The sequence below is a fragment of the Leptinotarsa decemlineata genome, unplaced genomic scaffold, assembly GCF_025532065.1.
Source record: "Leptinotarsa decemlineata unplaced genomic scaffold, Ldec_3_MD MMD2_tig00000251_RagTag_RagTag, whole genome shotgun sequence".
Lineage (NCBI taxonomy): Eukaryota > Metazoa > Arthropoda > Insecta > Coleoptera > Chrysomelidae > Leptinotarsa > Leptinotarsa decemlineata.
The window spans coordinates 6,873,083-6,900,675 of record NW_027412547.1 but is presented as its reverse complement, the minus strand read 5'-3'; the positions used below and the strand labels follow the sequence as shown (position 1 = coordinate 6,900,675).

The window sequence follows — 27,593 nt, the reverse complement described above, 5'->3', positions numbered from 1 at the left end:
CAGGTAATCATTGGTCGTGATACTGTCAGAAGTCGACTGCATGAAGCAGATCTCTACAACAGAAGGCCACTTAGATGTCCACCTTTGTTGAGAGGCAATCGCGGTAGAAGATTAGAGTGGAGTCAAGAACATCAAAACTGGGATGCAAATGTTTGGGCCACAGTTTTGTTCACAGACGAATACAGATTTGGATTTCATTCAGATTCTCGTCGAGTAAGAATGTGGAGACGACCTGGAAATAATGAACGTTTGAGACACGTCCGGGAAGTCCTCACATGCAGATGTGGTACAGTAATGCTATGGAGCGGAATCATGATCGGCGGCAGAACCGATCTCGTTTTTCCAAATCGCTCCCTCACAGCTCGACAGTACCTCGACACCATTCTTCTACCTATCGTCCGTCCATTTGCTGGTGCTGTTGGTGAAAACTTCCACCTAATGCACGATAATGCTCGTCCACATGTCGCGCGTCTAGTAACTGACTGGCTCACCAACGAAGGAGTTGATGTATTGCCATGGCCAGCACAATCACCGGACCTGAATCCCATCGAGCATGTGTGGGACATGCTTCAACGAAGAATTACTCCGCATATGGGGAACATTCACACAACGTTTCAATTGAGAGAGCTTTTAATCGCTGAATGGGCAAATGTACCTCAACAAGACATTGACAATCTCATTTTGTCGATGCACGATAGATGTAGGGCCGTGATAAACCAGCGTGGAGGCCATACTTTGTACTGATTCCAATTTTTTTTGTATTATGATTTTTTTTCGGGGTGCCAAAGAAGAGTCATATTTTTTTTTTGTTTTGCTTATATGCGCACTCAGTATTTTTGACCATTTAATAAATTTTGTTGTAAGTTACATTCGTTTAATAATCACTCGTCAACTTTTTTTTTCCCTAAAGCGATCTAAAAAAAAATTATTGCCATTTTTAAAAATATCCCTAGACTTTTCCGATGTATATATATATATATATATATATATATATATATATATATATATATATATATATATATGAATGACATTTACAGTATCTTTTTACTGTCAATAACAGTTGTATGCTTTCACAAGACTGAACTATTACTATTATTATTATGTTATGTCAATGCTCACCAACAGGTGGAATTCCACCTCGTGAGTTAAATCTCCATTCATTTACCTTATTATTATTAGACAACTCATCTGTTTTATGTATTTGTATGTGCATTTGAATAGATAATACCTGGGTATTTATGTTTAATTTTGTTTCAAAAAGTGTGTTACTGCCATATTTCCAAGATACCTATGGTCAAAACATCAAATCGGATTAAGTAACGTAGGTTTGGCAGTTCTAGGACTTGGTCTACATTAATCCAGACAGTGATTTCTATAGTGAAAACTTGTGTCGATTGAAATAATAATTGTGAAAAAACACGAACGTATTACAGTTGAATGATTTATATTTAGGTATATGGAGTTCATACAAAACCCACTAAAATTCTTGCGAGTCTTCAGGAAAAACAACTCCCATCTCCATTCTCAAAAGGTCCATGAGCCTGGCTAATTCAACTGATTCTTCGTGAGTGATATGTGAACTTTCAATTTTTCCTAAAATGGAGAAAATAATCATATGTTGAATTTGTTTACATTCAAATATTTCCTTGTAATAAAATTACCACACAAAACTTCATAATGATGAAGTTGAGTTAGAAATACAAATCTATTTTTGAATTGAAATACAGAGAAAATATTCAATAAAGCATTTTTTTTATGAATCAATTTTGTCGTTTTTTTGTACGCTTCAATTTTCTTATTTTTGCTGAGTCACGATTTATATTTGATACGTATAATAAACGAAAATTATATCACGTTCCAAAAAGTTTGCAAACAGTAAATTTATATTAAAAGGTATCAATGATAATTTATTTATCGTTGCGAGTAGATTCGCACCTTGAAAATATAAATCTCGGTTTAATTTTTTTATAACATTTTCTATAAGAACCACTTTATAAAATAGTTGAGGCTTTCGCCAAAAGGGTTTTCAGTATTACTATTTCTCAGGTTTGAAGGCCGGGGATTTTTAAAATTTGTTTCTGACGTTTCGCTGGTGCGAGTGGTTTGCTTCTTCAGAGGTTTATACCTCCTGGATAATCTCCGATGACTGAATATTACGGTTGCGTAAGACGTATTAATGTTGACTCAGGTAGTTTGGTGTGCTGATACCTGTACCTGAATCAGGTAAATTGTCAATATGCTATTCTTCAAATCCCCAGAATGGGATTCCATATTCGGTTGAGGTGCGGAGCTTGTTCTTTTCTGAAATTAACCACTGATGCCGACATCAATATTTCTTTCACCTTTTGAAATGAATTTTCACAATTTGTAGTCCATATCCATTTTACATTATCTTTTAGAAGCTCATATAGTGGGTTTGAAAAAGTATAAAGTATAAACTTCCCATAATAATTAATCATACCTAATACAGACTGTAACTGTTCAACATTTGTGGGTGCTGGTGCATTTTTTATTGCCAATATATTTTCTGGTGACGTGTGTGAACCGTCTTTATCTATTATGTAACCAAAATAACTTATTTTATCTTGAGAAAAACTACATTTATCTGGACTAACTTTTAACCCCTCGTCCTGTGATTTAGAAAAGATGCGATTCAATCTCTCTAGTTGTTCGCTACAATTTCTCCCACATACGAGTATGTCATCTAGAAAACATACGCATCCTTCAATGCCGTGGGTCAACGATTCGATGATTTTCTGAAATTTCGAAGGTGCACATGCAACTCCATATGGTAATCTTTGATACTGAAAAAGACCTTTATGGGTGTAAATTGTAACTGAAACCTTAGAATTTCATCTGGATATATTTGTGCGTAAGCCTGCGAAAGGTCAATTTTAGAAAAAACTACTTCACCCTGTAATTTTTAAAAAAGATCATCTATTCGCGGCAGGAGAAATTGAACAATCTCTAAAACTGGGTTCAACGTGGTTTTGAATTCTCGGCAAATTCTGACTGCACCGTTATTTTTAAAACTGGCACATACGCCCAAGGAGAATAGTTCACCGGCTTAATTATACCTAAATCTTGTAAATTTTTCAATGGGGAATGTTCCTCCTGACGAAAATCAAGTAGTTTTCATAAAAGGGCTCTGAAACAACGCATTTTAAACTTATCATTTCAACCTTATTCTTAAAAAAATTATTTGAATACTTAAAAAAGAGGAATGAAATAATGCATTCAAGATTTAAAGGGATTCGTTTCTACTTCACAATTTGGCAACATCGGTTATAGCTAATAAAGGACAATGAATCTGTTACCTGTGTGAGACAAACAAAGATGACATATTTCAGAGGCGTGCTGTTCTATTTACTCATGTTCCGAGTGACATATGACATTTTGTGCACGTAACCTATCTTTCTCTATGTAAATAAATAACAAAACAACTGTTGTTTATGTGGCTTGTGGAGGTGGTATTGAACTATAATTTATATTTTGCCTCAATTGTTGATTTATAAAGATAATTTTACTTTTTTGAAGTGGAATATCTAGGTGCGTATAAATTATTTCAACTTGATATAAGGGCTGTTGCCAATATGTGAATTAGAAACAAATCCCTTCAAAAATTAAAACCCAACATTTGAAAAAACTGAATAATATTTTCCCATCAAAACTTGTAAATCCGGCGATTTTGTTGAAACATTTATCTGATTTATACCAAGTTTATACAATGACATAAAATCTCTACCGAGAATAGGAGGTCCACAATTATTAATAACAAAAACATTCAAAATATTTTGAACATCATTATAGCTAACAGTGACTCTACATATCCCCAAGAAGAACATTTTTTTACCTGTATGAACATTTAGACATCTATCTGGAGGGGACAGTTCATAATTCGAGAAATTATCTTTCCAAAAACTATCAGATATAGCTTATATGCTTGCACCTGTATCAAGTTGAAATGAGTAACTTTTACCAGCAATTAAAACATTTACAATATATGGATTTTCTACAACCTCTTTATTTGTTATTGAAAACAAATTTCCGCATTCAATAAAATTTAGAATGGCCCTTCCTCTTGCATTTTCTTTCTTTTTCGGACACATAGGACTCATAAACCCTTTGCACTTGCACAAATTACACAAATTATTACGCAATCGGCAATTTTGCGTATTATGATTATTTCCACCACAACACTTGCACTTTTCCTTAGGTTTAGAACTGTGTGATGTTTCCGATGATGAAGCTGGAGTATGCCGATATTTTTTTGAAGAAACATGATGCACTCCTGGTTCCGATTTGATAAATGGTTGTCTGCTGCTGGAATAATTATCCTCCGACGCTATTTCTAAAACATCTGCAAACTTGGAAGTTGACTTTTCCCTGAAAAGTCCAGTATGAACTGACCCTTTATCAAATCCAACGATGAATCTAACACGTAACATCATATCAATTACTGTTTCTTCAAATTCGCAGTTGATTGTTAAATTTCTAACACTTGCCACCCACTCATTGGCACTTTCATGTTGATTCTTGAAAGCTGCGAAAAACTTCGATCTGGCTACAAACAGTGACTCGGACACTTTGAAGTACTGATTGAACAGTTCTGTGAGTTGTTGATAACTTTTTTTCTCTGGTAACTTCGGAAAAGACAAATTATATATGAACTTGTATGCATCTTCATCCAATGCATTCAACAATAATATTGCCTTTTTCTTATCATCAGCAATATCATTTACTTGGAAATAATTATCAAGTCTACACTTATAGATTACCCAGTCGCTATCTTGAGCACTGAATTCCCGTACTTGTCCATAATATGATGGATTTCGATTTGTTTGTGGATCTGGCATTTTCGCGAGCCAAAATATTCAGATTGTCTTGTCAGTTAGAGGATGGTGGTTCAATAATAGTGCGTGCAGGTATCCATCTATGTGCGTGGGTTTCGGTACACTTTGTGGGTTAATCTAGCACCACATCGTTCGATAACTATATCTATAGACCGGGAGCCCGTGACAGAAATTGTGACCTCATTTTTTACCGTCTGCCTTATTCAGAGGACATATTTACAGCCACAAGCAACAATATTATGAGCTAAACGAAATTTCTCCCATGTTAAACATGCTTTAACATTAACTCTAGTTTGCATAAAAAAAGAGCTTCTTTGACCACCATTTTACCGTCTGCCATTCATGCGACCGGAAGGCTAGGTTAGGCAACCCACAAAAAAATGAGTGGCAGATGATGTTCTGGCTGAAGCATGAATTTTTTATTCAACAACAAACGATGGTAAACTAAAATCAATTTTGTACCGTCTGCCAAGCACAGCGTAGACTAACAGTAGTATGAAATGAACGAATTTTCACAAGACAGATGGTTTGCCGGTGTATTAATAATTTAAAGACATTAGTCAGTTAACAATTTTTTTTACAGTATCTTTGAACCATTTTCCACCGTATAAAACTTGGTAAGATGTAAACTTCAGTACTAAAAATACAGAGAAAAATTATTGGCAGACGAATAGACCGTATTTATACAACTGAAAAACATTTTTTAATTTGTTAAAAAAAGTAATGACTTTTACCGACATTTTACCGTCTGCTATTGTTTACTTGCAATATATATTAGTATTAGGTAGACAAATTGTCAATCGGCAGACGAATAGATCGTGTTTATACAACTGAAAAATATTTTTCAATTTGCAGAAAATAAGTAATAAGTTTGACCAACGTTTCACCGTCTGCCGTTGTTTCCTTGCAATATACAATTATTAAGCAGACAAAGTGTCAATTGGCAGAAGAATCGACCGTGTTTAGATGAGAGTGGTAGACAATTTGTGATGACACAAGTGTCAATGTTACTTCACAATTTGGTTTTGGAAACAATTGCAGATTCATAAATGCCACGTAAATCGGCCGTGCTCTTGGATTTCAGATTTGCGCTGGTTTACTTGCATTCCATGCCCTAACCGGCTGATATTTTACACCAGCTTTTTATAAAAAAGGTAAAAAAACCTTTGTCGATTTCAATGGACAACGAAAAGTTTGAAAGAGCTTTTGCAGACTTGGCGAATCCTTCTTTGGTTGCCGACACTGCACTAATAATCGTGCAGTATGTATGAAACAACCAAAAATAAGTTATCCAAAGTCTCAAGAAGTGATAGATGACATGGAGTCTTTCAAGAAACAAGTTACATCGTTTGACACATCCAATCTACCACTATGTGCCAGAGAGTTACAGCAACAAATTTAAAGAACAGCATATATTTAAATAAAACTGCCCAATACTTGAAAATCCATATTCAAACACTAATCAATACAGTTTATTGTATGATTTTCACTATAGAAGGGTTTTACAAAAACCGCGACACGTGTTCGTTATACAATAGCTTCCTCAAGCATAAATTGTTTATTCTGCAGGTACGTCAGTATTTAAAAAATTATGAGAACTCAATGAAGAGAAAATCCAGCATGAAAATATCGAAAATACTACCTTACGTAATTAATCGAAAATAAATAAATGTAGCAGCATATGTTCACATATCATTTAAATAATTTTGCATTATTTTTACATCCTTCAAACTTTATCACGAAAATTGATTATTAGATTGCTACCTTATTTTTTGTTGTAGATCCTACTGAATTTGCTCTTATGAAGTAACATTGACACTTCTGTCATGAAAAATTGTCTACCACTCTCGACTAAACACTGTCTAACCGTCTGCCAATTGACAGTTCGTCTATTCAATAATTATATATTGCGAGAAAACAATGGCAGACGGTAAAACATTGATCAAAGTTATTAGGTTTTTTTTGCAAATTAAAAAAATGTTCTCAGTTGTATAAACACGGTTAATTCGTCTGCCAATTGACAATTAGTATACTTAATAATCATATATATTGCAAGGAAACAATGGCAGACGGTAAAATATTGGTAAAAGTTATTTACAAGTTCATTCGCGTCTGCCTGTACTTAAAACATTGCCAATCTGTCTGCCAAAAGTTGTCGCAGGACATTTTAATTATGGAACTTCATTACATCCAAGAGGCAGACGATAAAAAATAGTTCAGAGACACTGTAACATGTTAATCAACCAATGTCTATAAATTATTAATGCACCGGCAAACTGTCTGCCTTGTGAAAGTTCGTTCATTTCATGCTACTGTTAGTGTACGCTGTGCTTAACAGACGGTAGAAAATTGATTTTAGTTAACCACTTTTTTGATCAGATGAAAAATTCATGCTCCAGCCAGAACACCATGTAACCGTCTGCCAATTATTTTTTGTGTGGGTTGCGTAACCTAGCCTTCCGGTCGCATGAATGGCAGACGGTAAAATGTTGGTCAAAGAAGCTCTTTTTTTATGCAAACTAGAGTTAATGTTTAAGCATGTGTAACATGAGAAAAAATTCGTTTAACGCATAATACTGTTGCTTGTGGCTGTAAATATGTCCTCTGAAAAATGGCAGATAGTAAAAAATGGGGTCAAAATTTCTGTCACGGGCTCCCGGTCTACTAGGAATGCTATTCGTTGGTCCTGTTCAGTCTCCACGATGAACTTGATGCTGGGGTGTTCGGCGTTCAAGTGTTCTAGAAAAAGGTTTAGAGCATCCCCTTCATGTTTCTAAATGATGAAGATGTCACCTACGTAACGTAGCCATAGGGTCGGTTCCAATTCAAAGGTGTCGGTTGCTTTCCCTTCAAAACGTTCCATGAAGTCTGTTTTTCCGTTAATCAGCTGTTTTTCCGTTAATCAGCTATCGCCCCCATACGAACGACAACTCTCAGAAGTTGAGAAACTTGTGACTAACGAGGTCTTACCTTTTAACGTGTGATTCCTAACAGAGACAGTATTAGTTGGCTATCAATTGAATGAGTGGACTGCCAATCGCCACGCCATCTAGTTGCCCATATGAGTTATTCGAAAGAAACTCCCCGTGAGATCTCCTATGAAGAGCCCGACGATATCCCTTGGAAACAAGTAGGCTAGCCCCCTGAGAGTCTTCCAGTGGAACATTGGTGAACAAATTGACCAATAGTCAGTGCTCCAGGCTCGCCAACTTAACACCTAGCGAAGCATTAGGCCTGGCTTCTCCAGCTTCCTATGTCAAGGAATCGACAGACTTCGTTTATGAAATTAGAGATTTAACTCTGGAGCCGACAGATATTCTGTTCAGCCCCGATGATATGATAACAATGTACCACTGAAAGACATTCTGAGGGAGCTAGCCTAATTGTTTCCATGTGATATCGTCGAACTCTCTAAGTATACCAAAAGCCCATGCACACAAATAAATACCTGCACGCACTATGAAACTACCATCCTGAATGGGCTCGACGAATACGTGAACCAAATCATCTTGAGGAAAAATTGAAACGTCTTCAACAGGGCGATGAAACTGCTCAAAATGAGAAGGAGGCTCAGATGGTTGCACGTGCGTATCTACCATATATCCCTAGTGTCACAGAATTGGAAAACTCTTAGGAAAATACAACATTACAACGGTTTTCAATCCTACCAAGAAAATACGACAGGTCGACTAAAGACAGGGGAGACTCACCCACCCAAGAGTGTATCGCATACCGCGCACTTGTGGAAAAATATACATCGAAACTACCAAAGGATCCATGGAAACAAGGCTGAAGTAGCATGGAAAAAATTGCAGACTAGGCCAAACCGACAAGTCGTCTGTGGCGGAACAGGCACTTACTGAAGGAAACCACAGTATTCTGTTTGAAAACAACAAACTCATTGCCGCCAACCAGAGGTATCAACTGATGTGGGAGGAAATAGCGATCCACAAACATACCGATAATTTCAACGGAAAAAAGGACCGTGAACCTCAACCGAATATTGAATTTTATTCTAAGAAGTTCAAGAATAGCAAACAGCATGACGGTAGGTAGAAAAGGGTGAACGAATATTATTGACAATGGGCTTCTTCATGATTTTTGGTTTATAGTTCACTTGATAGAAATTTCAAATTGAAAAACAGTACACTTTGTTTCAGCTCTCTGAGTACCGTAGTTTTCCCGTAATTGATTATTAAAAATTGAATGTGGTAGGGCGGTGACGTCACGGCCCTATTCCCGCTTCTTGTTCCATTGACCAATAGGAACAATAGAAATAATCAACATTGGCGAATCGAAAAATTTACGAAACCTATAATTATCAATTCAATTATGGAAGTGTATATGAAGACGTTGACGTATCAATTAATGAATTATCCACGTGGAATAAAATGTACACGAAAAATTATGTTTGGAAATAAGTTCTATATCTGAAATCAGTACACAAAGTCAAAAGATCACAAAATATTTACCCAAACTATGATTTTATGCATGATTTAATAATATACAGTTATGAAAATCAAAAAATATAGCAAACTGGATTAAAGAATCATTTCAAATATTCAATTTATTTTACAATCCTCAATCTGCACAACTACAATTTATTATAAAAAAAAGATTCCTGCAATCATACCTGTTTCTAATATTGCTACTAAATTCAAGCATTATAGGCTCGCTTGGGTAATATGTTGAATCTTCCAAAACTTGTGAGGAAGATTGAATGAGGCCAAGTATAGACAAATTGATTGTATTGATTGAACTGATTCAACAAAAGCTTCTGGGATAATACCATTAATCATATGATGAAATTCAATGAAGTAAAATGTGTCATACTTTCAGCAACATTATTAACTACATTTTTTACTTTCTGTGGAGAATACTTGAAGTTGAAATAAAAAACTGTGTCATCAAATTCAATATTTTCGTCCCCCTTTCATTTATAGTCACCTTTTAAATGATTTCTATAAGTCACCAATTTTTTTTCTCATCATTTTATCCTTTGGGAACCTAAACTCATTATATGAAATAACTCATCTATAAACCAATGCGCTTTCTGTTTTCTTGTGCCTTTCCGCACAGTTAAAATCAGCACAAGAATGCACCATATTAATATTCAAATATATTTCTAGAACACTTTTGAAACACAAACTAAACTCGATGAAAAAACGAATTGTTCCTACGCGAGCTGCCAGCTAAGAAAAAGTTGAAACTGAATGTTGTAAAAACAAGCAGAAGGGATCCGATATGACATACATTTTCAATACCGATAAAACTAATAAATTGTGATATGGGTACTCCATTTTCCTGAGAAAATGAATGATCAATTGAAATTTCCTGTAATTATTCATTCATTTTTGTTAGTAATGAAGTCAGCAAACAAATAAATATACAATAATAAGATCGCTCGAATCCACGAATTAAGCATAAAAATGCACAATAATATTTGCCTTGATAACTGATATAGTACAAGTTATATCTAAATATGATTCTAAATAGAATTTAACGAGCTGTATTTTCAAATGGTTTTCGAATGTTCATGAACCCTAATAAAATAAATCAGTTATGCATTCTTGCCACTCATAAGAGATTCAACGTTACTGGTATATTAGCCATATTGTCATCCAGTCGGCCAGCGTCCTCTGTAGTGTATACGAAAATGAGCTCTTCCTAATGTAAATGTTTTTACACATAATTTCGTATTTTTGTCAAAATAATTTCAAAATGGATATTGAGCCTAGTTTTGTTAAAGCTGACTGCGACAACTTACCAAGAGTCGATTTTGAAGTGATCGATTTATTTAGCTTGAAAAATTTTCAATACTTTGGTACCGAAATGTAGAATGAAAAATTGAAACGGTAGGTGGAATATTTAGTAGGTCCCTTTCATTTATATGCCATTCATTTCAGACTTTGTCTTTTATCGAGGGATGGAAAGTTTTGATTTAATTTTTATTTTAGCTCGGCCAAGGTAGTAATGGTAAAATTCAATCCAAAAATAACCTGAAAAAATATTTTTCGGAATGTAAACTAATGACACGGAATATGCAGCAAAATAGGCACCCGCCGAGACCTACCTTTCACAAAAAAAAGTTCTTTAATTAGATAATTGTGACAGTTGTTTTCACACCGAGTTGACAATAATAACAACAAAAATGGCGTCTCTTAAATTGGATCATCAGATCAGTGATTGGATATTAAAAACCAATACACTTGGCAACTCCGATTTAGACACGATCAATTTTATTGGTTAACAGGCACGTGGCCAATTTAAATTCTTGCTTTTTGAACTGTTATTTTTTCTGCAAATATAAAGAGATCTTGGGACCGATTAGGCTTGATAAGTATAATATACTCCTAACTCGATCAATCTATAAGCAAACCAGCATCATTTTCCATAGCATGAAACAAGCTCATTTACCTAATCCAGGTCCTGGTATCAACACACCAAACTGCCTGAGTCATCATGAACGTGTTTTATGCAGCAGTAATATCCAGTCATCAAGATTGATCAGAATGCATAAAACTATTAAGAAGATAACCACTTGCGTCAGCGAAACGTCATGGAAAAACTCAAAAAACAATTGCCTCCAAAGCCGAAAAATAGTAATACCAACCACATTATATTTTCAAAAATTCACAATTCTTTATGAAAGGTGATATAAATACGTACTCAAAGTAAATTTTAAAATCAATAAAAGATTCAAATATGGGCCGGTGCTGTCTGTTCTAGAACCAGGTTCGAACGATCGATTGCAAACAAAATTGAAACATATGGTATATCTTCTTTCGGAAAACTCGAGAAAAAACGGATTCTTGTCAATATCAAGATAATGAATACTGTATAGGAACATTGGCTTTCACAGTCGGACTCGCATTTGATAAGGAAAAAACTTATGCTGGATGGAACTTGATGCATATTGTTTCATCAGCCCCAGAACTATTTCCACACAAATTTACTTTTTATTCGTCGTGAAAATCATTTTTTATATTTATGCTGCCCAGAACAATTCTCTGCGATACGCCTATGGTATTGCTCAACGGATCACCAAATGAATTATTCATCTGAACTACTATATGACTTGTTTTTTGATCGTTAAATAATTAATGAATTTATATATATCCCACTCCAACGTTTATGTGATGTTACGTAATGCTAGATATGGAATAATATCTTGATCAACTGAACAAAAATTATCACTCAATGAAAAAATTCTGAATATTTAGTAAACCAGTTCAAAAACTGTTTCTTCTAGCTCCTATAGGTTGTTCAAGTTATTCTACCAAATCAGCTTACGAGTTGAACTATATCCATCCAATAGATAAAGTAACCCAGCGTGTTCAAAGTATGATCATCATGCACATTTACATCTATTTAAATCTGTTAAAAATCTGTTTTTCCGTTAACCAGCTGTCGCAGCCCTACGAATGACAACCCTCAGAAGTTGAAACTTGTGCGAACTAAGGATTAACGAGGTCTTACCTTTCAATGTACGATTCCTAACAGGGGTTAGACGATAGCAAGTGAAAATCGATCGTTCAGACTGGGGTTTGAACCACCGACCAACACGGCAGTCAATTCGAGTGAGTGAACAAAGCACCCACGTCGAACCGCCTGGCTACCGACCGCCAATTGAGTAAAATAAACAAGCCTCCTTACGATGGCCAATCAGATTTAACTCCATTCGGTTGACGGAATTCATTGTTACAGTGTTGAAGTGGTCAGTTACGTTTTAACGCCTGTGGTGTATAAATATATATTCTGAAGTTTGAAATATAATGTCAAGTATAGTCGAAGTAACCGATATAATAATTCTTAAAGAGTCCTGTTGTCAATGTTCAGTTCAGGAACTGATCGCGATTTGAGTGTTGAAATTCGATATTGGTGAAGTTATAATTACTTAAAATTTTTGTTATTCGTTTGAAATGTGGCGTCCTTGGACAAGTAATAATAGTAATAGCAAGTGTGATAACTACGCAGACTTTTTCCTGTGTAGTGATTCCAATAGCGCTGGTGGACAATGCGAAAAAGAGATACCAGTGAATAAGATTCGGAATCATTCGAATATTGAAACACAGAGAGTATGTTTCAATGTATATAAGAATCTACATATCAAGTTTGGTTTCGAGGGAAAAAACTATTACAAGCAACATCAGATTTGACCGAAATTCGTCTCTCAACTGAACGTAAAATAGTCAAAAACAAACCTTATGAACGCAAAACGCGATTTGATGCGGGATTACCAAAACCTTTAGATGTTCATCTAATAAAATCATAAAAAAACAATATACGACCGTTATAAAAGCAATGAGATTTCTACAATTGAAATCATAAGGGAGAAATTGAAAACTTCCGGCCATAACGTGAGCTGCTGTGACAAAACTCTTCAGAATTGGATAAAGAAACTAGGATTTAGATTCAAAATAATAAACAAACGTCAAGCAGTTATGGAAAGCAGAAGAATACTGGAATTGCCTAACAAATACTTAGAACAAATAACTGAATATAGACAAGAACAACGGCAAATTTTCTATTTGGACGAAACTTGGTATGACACTCACGACACAGTTACGAAAGGGTGGACTGATGGTTCGAGAATGTGTACGCCTAACATGCCTGCAAACAAGCATCGCGACTAATCATTGTGCATTGCGGAGGAAGTAAAGGATGGGTTCCGAATTCTATGAAATTATGTGAAAAAAAACTTGAAGACTGGTATGTTGACTATCATAAGAATTTGGAAGCTAATATTTTTGAGGAATGGTTCGAAAACACATTGATCTCAAATTTGGATGCGAATAGTGTTCTTGACAACGCTTCCTATCATTCGCGACAGCTCATCAAAGTACCGAATAAAAATTCGAGGAAAGATGAAATACATTTTTTTTTAATGGATAACAATATGTATTCTGAAGATAACTATACCAAAAACCAACTACCTACTTGAAGTTTTACAGACAAAAACATTTGAAAAAGTGTATGCCAATGGCTTTACTCGTCTTCGTTCTGAATTGAGCATTAACCCTTCAGAAAAGACAATATACAGAGTTTCCAGTTTCTGATGCATTTTCGAAAAATAGTTACAGGAAAAACTACCTGTAAAATATCGTGAACAATAATTATATATTTGAATAGGATGGCGACCGTTGAATATGATTTTGATTGTCAAGTTGGCGGAAATTCGGTCGAAATGTTCTAAATTGTCGACGTTTCGAAACTTTGTTGTTTCATCTTCAGGGCTCTGCAGTATAAGAAAAACAGCATTGATGAGTACTTACATTTAGGGCGGCTTTCCGAGTTGAAGGGTGAAGTGAATAATTTCGACATGAAATATAAATACGTACACAGGTTCCTGAAAGACGTTGACACAGACACGAAGGGATTAACAATCTGAACTGTCTGTAAATCGTTCTTTATAATTCAAAAAAATCCATGAAAGAAATGAGAATTGTATTTGGAAAAAGCAGTCGGTTAATGATTCCAAAGTTAGTTATTGTTTGATTTTTTCTATTAGATTGAAATATGAGGTGTGTAAGTTTTCAGTAAGTGTGTAAGTTTGGATTTCATCCAATATTATCTATAAATTACCATGTGCTGAATGTGAGAAAATATATATAGGGCAAACAGGCAGGTATCTCAAACAAAGAATTACTGAACATAGCAGGGATTGTAAAAATATACACAACCCACTAAAAACAATGAAGAATACTACTATCCTTGCAGAACATTGCAAATCGTCCCTTCATACTTTTGATTTTGAGTCAGTCATTATTATAGGACAACAGACGATATTAAAAAAAGACTCCTGAACGAAATGATTGAAATAACGAAACATGGAACAAAATGCATTAACAAAAGGTCGGATATTGAAAATTATATAAAAATTATGTAATTTTTAAATATTTTTCTTCACAAACGAATATCCAAATGTGAAGCGTGTTCTATGTGTAGAAATATATACTTAAAGTATACCTGCTTTGATGCACAATCTAGCTTCTTCCGCCTGATAACACAACCCAGCACTATTGCGATGCAAAAAAGGCCCTGGAGATTGGGGTAGAGGAAACTCCTTTACTCCATTAGGTGTTACCAACTGGGTGGGGCACCAGAAGAGAGGCAAACGAAGGGTACCTTTGGTTCCTACGATAATTCCCTCATTGGGAAGAGCAATTCTTGCTGAAGTGCTAACGACGGCCATTTTGCCTCCTGGATATGTTATGACAGCCCCACAAGATTCGTCTGTACCGCAGCTGTTCAAATGACCATTCACAGATATTTTGATTGGCTTCAGTCCTCTAAAAACGAATTGTTGAAACTGAAGGATGTACACCCCCAAATCTAAAATTGCACCTCCACCCAGTTCTTTTGATCTGGAAAAATAAAAAACATTTCTGAAGGAAAAAGTTTGGTTCAAAATTGGTTGGAAAAACATTCCCCACTCCACTGTAATAGCCGACGATCCTTGATGTCAGCTATTACAGTGGAGTGGAAATTGAAAAACAGTCCCAATGGGTCTAGATCCTTTTGGTCGGTAGCTAAAGCTGTTAATCCGAACTTTACAAAATCTACAATTCCACCACTAACACAAGCGGATGGTTCAGTTGCAACAACAGCCATAGAACAAGCAAATCTACTAGCTGAACAATTTGCGTCCCACTCCACGGTCGATTTTCTGGGAATGGCATCACTAACTATTCCTACATTAGAATTCACAATGCCGAAAATTACTTTTCGATAGCGTCTAGTCATTCGAATTCTGAAAGAGCTCAATATCAACAAGGCGTCTGGTCCTGATGAAGTGCCCGTCATCATACTTAAAAAATGCGCAAATGATAGATAGATTTATAGATAGATCTATTAGTCCTTTGTGCTACATTATGTAGATGGGACAGGTCATATTTCTCAGATATAATATAAATGTATAACATTATAAGATGTCATTTGAATAAAAAATAATGTGACACACATTGTATAACAAACATATACATATTAAAATATTAGTAAAAAATAGAAATAGATACATAAACAAAATATTACAATATATACGTCACAATGACAATGATCTGACATTACCAACTTCAAGTATAATTTCATCTACTGTGTAGAAACCTTTTTATGATAGAAATACTTTCAACTGTTTAAGAGACTTTTTATACTTTGCGTGATGGTGTTTTTTTGGGTGATGAGCATATGGTTATTCCTAGTATGATAATTATGGATTTCAGATCTCGACTCTATTTATCTTCTATTTTCATGGATATACGTCAATGTTTTTAGAATGAGCAAACAGGCAACAGTTAGTGATTTATTTTGACGAAAGATCTCTCTACATGACGTTCTGTAATCTAAATTGTAAATGAGCCCCAGTAATGCTTCTGTTTTATGAAAATTCGGACCACCTCAGTTGCTAAACCCCAGACAGCAATATTGTTGTGAATAATGGATTGAAACTTAGCGAAATGAACTGATATCAGTGCCTTATTATCTAATTTATTATTAAGGGATTTAATGAGATAATACGATTGGTTCCATTTCTTGGATATGAACTCTATATGTTCTTGCCAAGTGAAATGTGAGTCCATTATTATTCCTAAGAATTTTGTTGAGCTTGTTTATGCCAAGGATTCATTCCGGAAAATTAAACTGAAATCATGTAGGCTTCGAGATGAATTTGCAAATTCCATCCAGACAGTTTTTTCAGGTTAACTATGAGTCTATTCCTGTTACACCAGTCATCAAATTCGTGTAGGACTGAGTTTATAAGGTTATGCATTACTTCCTTTGTTTTACTTGAAAGAATAATGGAAGTGTCGTCTGATATCGCACGATCACTTATATTATTAGGTAGATCATTCACATATAATAAAAAAATGTGAGGACCGCGTACAGTGCCTTGAGGTGTCCCATTTGTTACAAGGAATTCATCGGACATTGTATCATTTTGTTTCACCTGGAAATATCTATTTGTTAGGGAAGACAGTATAAGCTGATTTATGTTTCCTCGAATACCAATCTTAAATAGCTTATCTAATACGAATTTAATATTCAAGGTATCGAAAGCTCTACTCAAATTAAAAAATATACCCACCACAATATTTTTTTATCCATTAAATCATGTACTTCTTGTATAAAGATGAACGTTGCAGTTTCTATCGAGCGATTTTTCCTGAACCCGTGGTGGCACTTTGTCATTAGATCGAATGTTTCCAAGTAATCATATATTCTGCCAGATATAATTTTTTTTTCAATTCTTTCGATTCTAGTTCCTTAATCAGCCTTTCAATTTCCTTTTGAAGTTTATGGTATTTTTCACCCTCGTTACTTATAGGACTATTAGCTGTCAGAGACTTCTCCGCAGACAATATACTTCTCAAGTTTTTATTTCTGGTAGCTTGAATACAGCTTTGAGATCTTGTCATTTTTGATGACATTTTGTTTGTAGAACAATTACTAATTTTGCGACTTGGCAACAATGTGTTATTCAGTACGTGTGTGTTTACTGCTTATTGGTTATGGATTTGTAGATTATTTCAAAAATCATCTGTTCACTTTCACAATTCAACTTAATAATCGATCACTGACCTTTCAGGAACTCGTTCTTGAGTCAAAAATATATTTATTTTTCCTGGAAACTCACAGTTTTCTCACGAACAACTCCGATCAATAAAACACCGTTGTCAATGAACTCACCCAGTATTTTGCAGACTTTTCAACCTGTCTTACAACAAAGGAGTTTATCCTTCTTGCTGGAAGATTGCTGGCGTTCAGCCTATTCCCAAGAAGGACAAGAAATCTCATCCAAATAACTATAGACCAGTCGCTTTACTAACGGTGATATCAAAAATCATGAAGAAAACCGTAAACCACCATATCCTCAAATATTTGGAAGACTTCAACATCTTGAGCGATAATAAATATGGCTTTCGGAAACAGAAAGCAACAGGCAACCTTCTATCATATGTCATCCATATTTGGAATAAAACACATGCTGTTGAGCTGTCGCGCTTGATAATTTTTAGGCCTTTGACCATGTGTAGGTCATGAGGGTTTGCTGGCCAAACTTTGATGCTATGGCTTTTCAGATCATTTTTGTGTATAGCTCTTCAGCTTCCTGAAAGAAAGTTCTCTGCAAGTGGCCGTCGATGGATATCTCTGGAATATTTTCACCATCAACGCTGGTGTTCCTCAAGGATCCATATTGTCCCCAACCCTTTTTTATTGTATATCAACGACTTATTAAATAAAACCAAGAATCCAATAGATTGCTTTGCTGACGACAGCACGCTTGTCTCATCATTTCATTTGGATTCCAGGACATCGGCTGCGGATGCACATCTTCACCGACAGCAGGGAGTTGAATATCAGATAGTCCTGGACTATGTGAAAAAATAAGAGGAATTGGAACGGTATGATATTACAACTTCTTTCAAAACAAAACATACACTGAGATCTATACTCACACAAACAAAACACAACAACACTGAAGAAAAAACAATAAATTGCTTTTATGAGATACCTTGTTCTTGTGGTAAAAGTTTTATCGGTGAAACTTCGATGAAAATGGTGAAAATGCATGAGAATGAACATCGAGATTACATAAAAAAAAGACAACTGACAGGATCTGAATTGTCAGAACACATTTTAAAATCAGACGGTGCACATCGAGTTGAATGGAACAAGACAAGAATGATTACCAATGAGCCTCACTCTAAGAGACGTAAACAAAAAGAATCTGGGTATATTCTCATATCTGGAGACAATTGTATTTCGAACAGTTCCTTAGAAATAGTTCGTACTTGGCTACCCATCGTGAAGGAAAATTTGGATAATGTGGAAGAAGAAATAATTTTGAATTTTTTGTTCATTTCTGAAGACGGAGGTGGATTTTGGCCTCCGAAACGTTAAGATAAATACTATATTATTTCTTTGCAATTTTTATGATAGGCGAAATTGTTAAATACGACAAGTTTTTTTGTGAGAAATACTTTGATTCTACGCAGTAAATTATCGGGGTAAACTAAAAAGTATACCCTTTGTATAAAGTTTTCCATTATGATTTTCATATTTTCCAGATAGTGGAAGGTGAGAATATCCAAAAAAGGTTGATAAAAAACTGATTTTCCTTCACAAAAATTACTTTCGTTCAATAAGAATTATTACCTTTCACAATCTGAAAAATAAAAAAATTATAATGGAGAACTTTATACAAGTGTAGAAGGGCAAACTGTTTAGTTTGCCCCGATAAGTTACTGCGTGAAAATCAAAGTATTTTTCACAAAGAAAAATCTTCTATTCATCAGTAACATGTCATATTTAACAATTTTGCCTCAAGAAATAATACTTATCTTTTACGTTTCGGAGGCCAAAATCTGCCTCCGTCTTCAGCAATGGATAAAAAATGTTTGAATGGTTGCAGCTCATTTAAGGTATGGAAATGCCTTTTTGGGATATTATAGCCAAAAACTTTTTCAGAAGACCATTTTTTATAAAGAAATTATATCAGTAACCTGTCTATCCATTTCGAAATCTGTCTATTCACGAAAATATATTTAAAAAAATATGTCAAACTACTAATGAAAAAATTCGAACGTCGGTCGATAATGAAACGTCATCGTTATGTGGCTTTCCTGCATTTTTTTCCAGAAAAAATTATTTTTTATCTATTTTTTCAATAATTTTTTGTTCTCTTCATCTAATGTGTCTATGAATGTATACAAGGTGTCAGTGAAAACGAAACAAAGCTACTTTCTCAAGAAGAGTATTAGATTCAAAATTCGTGAACAAAATACTTAAGAAATGATCTGGACTATATCTACATTATAAAATAAATATTGAAAAAGACGATTTATCGATTTCTGCTATTTTGCTATCATATATTCCTGTTGATATTTTTTTGCAATAAGAAATATATTGACTAAATTTCATAAATGAAAAACAATTTTTGGCCATAATTTTATAAAACGAGTGGTACTACTAACAAGATACAGAGTTATTATAACCTCTCCAATGAAAGTATTTATAAATTACAAATGTGAAAATTTTCGGTTATCAATATTTGTCTAGTAACTGTCACAACTCTTTCAAAAAACTATTTTTTTCTGAGAATTATTGTATTGTTTGTATTAATTTGTGATTTTAAAATATTTCTCACCATATTCCTAAACATTTGACTCACTCATCATATTTTGAAAGAGTCATTAACGTAACAAAACTGAGCAATTATCAAAAAACCAATATTTATTTTTAATTTGTGACGGTTATCTTATTCCTTGAGAAAAACATTTTTTCCTCACGGAAATGCACACGGCATATCAGTTTTGTTCTATTGTCAATTGATCTCAATCTTTCTCATTCACGTTCTATGGAAAAAAATAATTAACTTATTAAATATCCAGGCCAGAAAATGTTTGGCCTTCTACTTCTCTATTTTGATACAAAAGATGTGGGAATCTGCAAAAGAAAAATACTTTTCAAACAAATACTTTTATGTGAACGCTGAATTATACGAAAAACACTTTTCCGTTTGTTTTCCAAACATGCATAAGGCATCGAACCAGATATCATTCACCGACTTCCTACACCATATAATCAATGAAAGAAGTGAAATTTCACTTACATGGAACACTGTCATCCTCACTGCTAGACATCCGATGTGTCGCCGTGAGACACTTGCCTTATCGGTTCTTCAGTAGCAAGTACGGATAACATTATAAGAAAAAAACACTCGATTTGTTCATAAAATTACGACTTTTTGTCACGGAATGGGTTGAATCCACCTATGTCATTGATGACAGTACGTAAATAATGTTCATTCGCTTATTTGATTGAATCCCAGCCACAAGAATCTTGTTGAAATTGAAAGGGTATATTCACATTGTGTTGTTGTTGCCTACCGAAAAATATTTTCAGATGACCCAGTATAACACAAAAAATGTTATAATTTCCAGAAAATTACGTTGTCTGATTTCTTTTACACCATGTGAGTTGCGACAGTCGGTCATTTGTTTCTCGACAAATACTGATGAAAATACTTTTCAGGTTTTAGAAACCAGACGTCAGTGAAACATACGTCGAGAAACAGTCTTTTGTTCTTCTGTGGAGAAATTGATTCAATAGATTCATTTCACGCCAGAGGTTTCAATTCTACATATAGGTTGAAAATGAATTCTCCTACAATGCTTATGCATCTCAAAAGAAGCGCTTCTCTGAAAAGTAGAGTGTTTGTGAATCTCAATAAATATAGTTTAAAAAACTAAAAAACATGCTTTTAAAAAAAATCGAACTAAAAAGTTTAAAATATTTTTTAAATAAGCCTAAAACAATAACGAACGAAAAATAGTAGTACTATTGTGAAAAAAGCGACTGGCGCTTAATATACAAAAAATATGGCATAAAGCGCCCACGCTTCTTTCACAATAATACTAGTATTTTTCGTTCGTTATTGTTTCGAAGTTAAAAAAAAAATATTTTTAACTTTTTAGTTCGATGTTCTTTGAAATCATGTTTTTTAGTTTTTCAAACTCTATTTATTCTTCATTTCTTAGGTTCGTATGCTATAAAAGCGAGGTTTTTAATCTATTTGAACTATATTTATTTCATATAAACTTTGAGATCAATCAGCCGTATATTGTTTAGAAAAATGACCATTGATATTTTCCGATTTCCGGAGAGGGAGCCTGAAAATCAGCTACCAAGCCCGAGGCAGCAGGCGCGCAAAAGAGGGTTACAAAGAAAGCAGCAGGCACACGTGTTGATAAAAAAAATACTATTTTCGAATGAGGAAATACATGTTGAGTGAGTTCGAATTATATCGAGGAGGTTACGTACAGCGCCATCTGCCCGCGAATAGATCAAGCAATAATGTCTATATATCAAGGAAGTTACCTACAGCGTCATCTGTCCGCGAATAGATCAAGCTTGAGAGTTACAAGCAAACAAACAAACATACATTCATACAAGTGAAGCTGATATAAAGCGTGTAAAATAAAAAAGTACAATCATTCTTACTTACGTTAATCTGTCAACATGCTGCAATGCATGTCCGAAATTGACGGAAGCGAACATGACATCACCGATCTCACCGGCGTCTATCATTCTTCTCACCTCCAAATAAGCAGGAAAACATCTAGACCATACTGCCTCCATGAGGAATAAATTCTTCTCCTTGGATATTTTGTATAATTTTTTGGTTTGCTTCTCATTCATGGTGAATGGTTTCTCACAAAGCACGTGTTTGCCGTGATCCAGCATTAATTTTGTAGTCTCAAAGTGTTGAGTGTTGAGATTTCCCACGTAGACAATATCTGCAAATTGAAAAAAAAAACATTTTCATATATATAATTTGTATGTGAAAGATTCAGTGGAATATAATTCCAAATTTTCATCTGTCCACACAAATTGCCTGATTTCATGTTATTTGTGTGGAAAATTGGATGGCATTGATTGTCGCTGTATAGCTTGGCTCATGAGCCAGTTATTTATAAGCGATTCTTTCATTTTCTATAACTTTATTTGTTTTGTGACCTTCAGTTACCATATAAATGGGTAAATAGGTGATTAGCGTTTGGAATAACTAACCTCACATTTCTCCCAATTCTCTACGGCATATTCTGACTGGAGTAGTAGCTTTGGAGGAAATGCTTATGTTACAAGTTGATTTTTGATCGCTCATGAAGTATACATACTGTCAAATATTTTGCAAATGAAAATAGGATTCAAATCAAATCTTTTCTATGAGGTAGATTTGGATGATATCAGCGATGATCATAATATTCGTTCTCCTCATGAAAATAATTAGATTTCACTCTGCACATAATGCCCCTCCTGGGAGATCACAGTCTCTTCGATTGTATTATCCAGATTATACATTAGAAATCTACTCATATTATGAACTCTAGTGAACTAATTATGATTTCGTCAGATGGACATGAAGGAACGAGAAAGTTGCTTGTTAGTTGATTATCGATTCGTTCTTGTTTTTTATGTAGTGGTTTATTTGCCAGAAATTTGTTTCTCATATAAGACTGTCATTTATTGAACAAAGTTTCGTTCGACGAGGAAAGCATACCGATGATAGTAGAAAATAGATGCCTTAGAGCAGGGGTCTCCAAACTTTGAAGCCTTCGGGCCATAATGATTTTTTCAGTTTGTTCCAAGGGCCAATTTCTGCCCTTAACTATATTTCTAGACTAGGATAGTCGCAAAGTGCGTGACCTAAGCAAACTTACGCTTTTTTGCATTTCAATTATTATTGTGTATTGTGACACTTAACGACATCTAGTGGCGAGTAATGGTACTATGTACCACTCCTATGTACTATGATCCACAACTACAAAATATTTGTCGGTGGAAAATCACAATTACATAAATCTCATTAGTGTTTTTGTTTTACTGTGATTCATTTCAATTATTTGTTAGTTATTAATATGCTTAAACTCAGATACTTAAGTTAAGTTTCCTTTGTCATCATTTCTGTCGTTAAGTTTTACCTTGCAAGTAAATAAAACCGAGTAATTATCTGTTGTTCCATTTATCACATTGTATAATTTTCTTGTGGATGATGTCTGTTTCTAATCCCCAACGAACGCAGTACTTGTTTTGAGAGGGCTAATTTTTCCAGTATGTATCTGCAAAAAACTTCTATATCTACATGATAAACACATCTCTTTTAAGAGTTTATTAAAAGCCTAATTGTTTTTTTTTCTTCGGAAGCATTCCACATTTTTTGTAAGATGGTGAAATAGAAAGCCAAAAAGCTTTTTTCTTTTCTTGTTACCAACATATTTTCATAAATTAATGAATAAAGAACTGGAAATTGATTTCCAAAGAGAACGTGATCAAATCAGAGCGCAAAAAACTCACAGAAAAATTTTTGCTTAGGAATTATAGTCTGAAGGAAACACCCTAAATACAGGGTGAGTCAACACTATTTTTTCGGTCCACTGGTATCAGAGGAAACAATTTTTCGAACTGCTCCATTTTTTTGCAGTCATATCGATAAATACTATCTTTGAAAATTATTTTCTCGCATACTGGGTGATTCAGCCGTGTGTGGTCAACCAAAATTATATTTTTTAAATAGTATACACCCAATATATGAACACGTCATTCGATTCCATATTTTTTTAGCTCTGTGAGAAATTTTTGTTTTCGAATTTATATTACGGCATTGCCAACTTATTCCAGAAAAATCTATTTCACAGACAATATTTTCTTAATTCACCACCCGCATGTCTACAGTAATTAAGTGGATTTTTTTCAAATCAGTCAACATCACTATGATAATTTCAGGAATCTCAACTTTCAGAAAAGATATATAGGGTGCTCGGTGAAACCGGTCAAGTTTCATTCATTTTAAAACAGACATAATTCAACTTTTTCAAAAGAAACAGCCTGTATTTTTTCATTTGTATGAAATGTTTCAACATTTCACTACATTTTTTATCAACAGAATACTATACAAAAAACTGATATTTTACAAATTATACCAAGTTTTAGTAATTGTAACCACAAAAAATGTATTTTCTTAGGTTCACTTACTCAAATTCGTTTTTCGAATATTCAAGCTAATCGCTAGTACATTGGCATTTTTCATACCTCTATTGTTATCAGCAGTTTCAACAGGAAGAAATACGTACAAAACCTAAAGAATATTTATACTGATTTTTCTTCAAAAACCCAGTTATCATGACTGACATCAAAAAATGAATCTCGGAATTTGTCATTAACGCCATGTGTTGAAGTTTCTTTCGCATTTTCATTATGAATTATGTTTCAAGTTTCAAGTTTTATTCAAGTATTACATGTACAAAAAAAATATTACAATTTTTTTACAAAAGGGGTTAGATTTGCTCTCTGAGTAAAACATACCTAGGCATAATTGCATGTGTGTGTGTGTGTTTTATCCAGGGCTTCTCTAAAAAAAACTATTAGTATTGTACATGAAATTATCTTAAAAATTTTGGCGGGCGAAGATTTAAAAGATAGAAAAATATATAAATAAGGAAGGTATTTAACTCTTATGTAAAGCATAACTTCAAAACACCTGTATATTTAATGTGTGCACGTATTTTTACCAAAATTCTGAAAGATATTCGACGATTTGTAGAGGACAGGAATAGCAGCAAATGGTGGTTGTATTCATTATCGTTGTATTTTAAAGAAAGTTTCCTTGTTTTTCAGGATATAGTTCTTTATTTCAGTTTTAAAATTTCTTAGTTTGTCAATTTTTTTTAAATGTACTGGTATTTCATTGTAAAATTTTGGACCGAAAAATAGAAACTTCTCTGGGTTATAGCTTTTCTAAATGTATGTATTGCTAATTCTTCATTACCAGTTTGTCTGGTTGGTTATACAGATCTGCTTCGAAGTGAGTATTCAGTTGTAAGAAGTCGAATTATACATTGATGAACATACAAAAGATTGTATGTATTGGAAGATAAAGTGCAAATGGTTTATGCTTTGGAAGAAAGTGACGGAAACTGCCTCCTTAAATCTAGAATTTACAAAGAGAAGTTCCCCGAAAGAAGACAACCAGATGGAAGGGCATTTCAGGCTCTAAAAATAAGATTTGAAAGAACTGGTAATGCTGTCAATCACGAGAAGTTCGAACGTGTCTGCCCTGTAACAAATGAAGAGAATATATTTCAAATTGCTCTTCACCTTGTTGAAAATATCCATGTGAGTACCTACAGATCCTTACCAGATGCAGTTGATGCAGGAGTTAAGAGGAAGAGATTTTGAAAACCGTGTTCAATTTTGCCAATGGAACTTAGAAAAGATCAATCAGGAAAATAATTTTTTAGATTTCGTGTTGTTTTCTGATGAAGCGACTTTTCATGAAAATGAAACTGTGAATCGGCATAACATGCATTATTATGCAACAGAAAACCCCCATTTTGTTCGTTGCCTAAACCATCAATTGCGTTGGTCACTGAATGTTTGGGGTGGAGTTTTCGGAAAAAGAGTTATCCGTCCGTATTTTTGGATGGATATCTCACTGAAAGAAAATATGTAAGATTTCTTCGGCATGAGTTTTCTAATTCCATCTGGAACAAGACTTAGGACGTGGCTACAACAAGACGGTGCACCACATTTCAAAACTCAACGTCAACGATTATTTCAATCAAAAATGGATAGGTAGGGGTGGGCCTGTGGTGTGTTCACCTAGATCACCTGACCTAACCAAAATGGATTTTTTATTGGGGTGTATCAAATGGATCGTCTACCAAACTCCTCCAACATCTATAGGAGACATTAAACGAAGAATCACTAGAGCTTTCAGGGAAATCCCAGAGGATATGCTGGAACGTGTATAGAATTCGTTTAAAAAAAGACTGACATTATGTGTTGCAGAAAATAGTCACCATTTAGAACATCTTTTTGATTCTTTTATTCAATAAACAATTTAGGCATTATTGTTCCTGTTGAAAAAATTTTGAGTAAGTGAACGTAAATGAATGATCTTTTTGTGGTTACAACAATTAATAAAATTGGGTATGATTACCTATTCTATTATATTGTTAGTATTGACTCGCTATTCCTAAAAAAATTCACACAATTGGTGTAGACATGTGGGTGGTGAATTAAAAAAATATTGTATTCAAAATTGTTTTTTCTGGAATATCTTGGCAATGCTGCGATGGAAATTCGAAAACAAAGACTCCTTAGAAAGCTAAAAAAATATGGAATCGAATGACATATTCATATACTGGGCGTTCTGTTGAAAAAAATATATCTTTGGTTTTCCACGCTCGGCTCAATCACCCAATATGCGGTAAAACAATTTATAAAGATGCTATTTATCGATATGATTTCGGAAAAAAATTGAGTAATTTGAAACATTGTTTTCCTTGATAGATGGACCGAGGGAATCTTGTTGACTCACCCTGTATAATTCCAATTCGACAGATAAGGAAAAAAACAAAATTATTTTACAAAATATTTTGAAAAGGTTCCTTCCTGTGCCTGAGTGGTCAAAAATTTTAGCGAGCCGTGTGAATAGCTACAACTAACACAGGCAATGATGTAGATCATTTAAAAACATTCAGATCAAAATGTTAAGACTTTCAAAGTACTTACCAACATCTTTATCGAGGGCTAACCCTTCATACCCTTCGTACGATCTAGGTATGCCATGATCCTTGGCAAACTTATCAGCACTACTTTGCGACCTAGCAGCCACTGCCACAAATTTATGATCGGAGTCAGGATAAGTCTGGGTTGCGGTAACAAAATCATGAGAAATTCTTCCAGCACCAGCAATACCCCATCTAAGAGCCATTGTATTCTATTAACAATACTCTCATCTGGTACAAAGTTTGTTTAGAACTGAACTATGAACTGACGTAGGTACACTATACTTCTAAATTAGCATTCAACCAGTCATGCATGGGCGGCCCGGAAAATATTTCGCGAAGGAATAAAATGCCAAGGAAAGTTCAACTTTCAATCGAATATGATTGAACAGGTATACATCAAACAGGGTGTGAAACACAAAATTGCTCTTGTCCATTGATAGGAAGGTTGAGAAATATAAAATATCTAGGTATTATGGTAGATCAGCATCTAAGATGGGATGCTCACTCTGTTACGTAGTGGAAAGACTCAGAATAATAATTGGAAGCTTCTTCAGTTACGAGATATCTTGGATGAAAAAAATCTTATATTATACCGGGTGTCAACGAATCTATTAGACAAGTCATAACTTCTAGACTATTAGGTGTATCAAAACGAGATTTGGTA

The 27,593-nt window shown here is 34.4% G+C and overlaps 1 protein-coding gene across 1 annotated transcript; it reads right to left on the bottom strand.

The window, feature by feature from the left end:
- Positions 1–1,427: 1,427 nt before the first annotated feature.
- Positions 1,428–27,195, bottom strand: LOC111515227 (trans-1,2-dihydrobenzene-1,2-diol dehydrogenase). The gene is made up of 4 exons (XM_074173607.1): positions 26,931–27,195; positions 21,862–22,153; positions 14,823–15,220; positions 1,428–1,593 (listed from the first exon to the last, which is right to left on the bottom strand). Exons 1-4 carry the CDS (start codon positions 27,130–27,132, stop codon positions 1,478–1,480), a joined length of 1,008 nt encoding a protein of 335 aa, XP_074029708.1. The 5' UTR covers positions 27,133–27,195; the 3' UTR covers positions 1,428–1,477.
- Between the last annotated feature and the right edge of the window lie 398 nt (positions 27,196–27,593).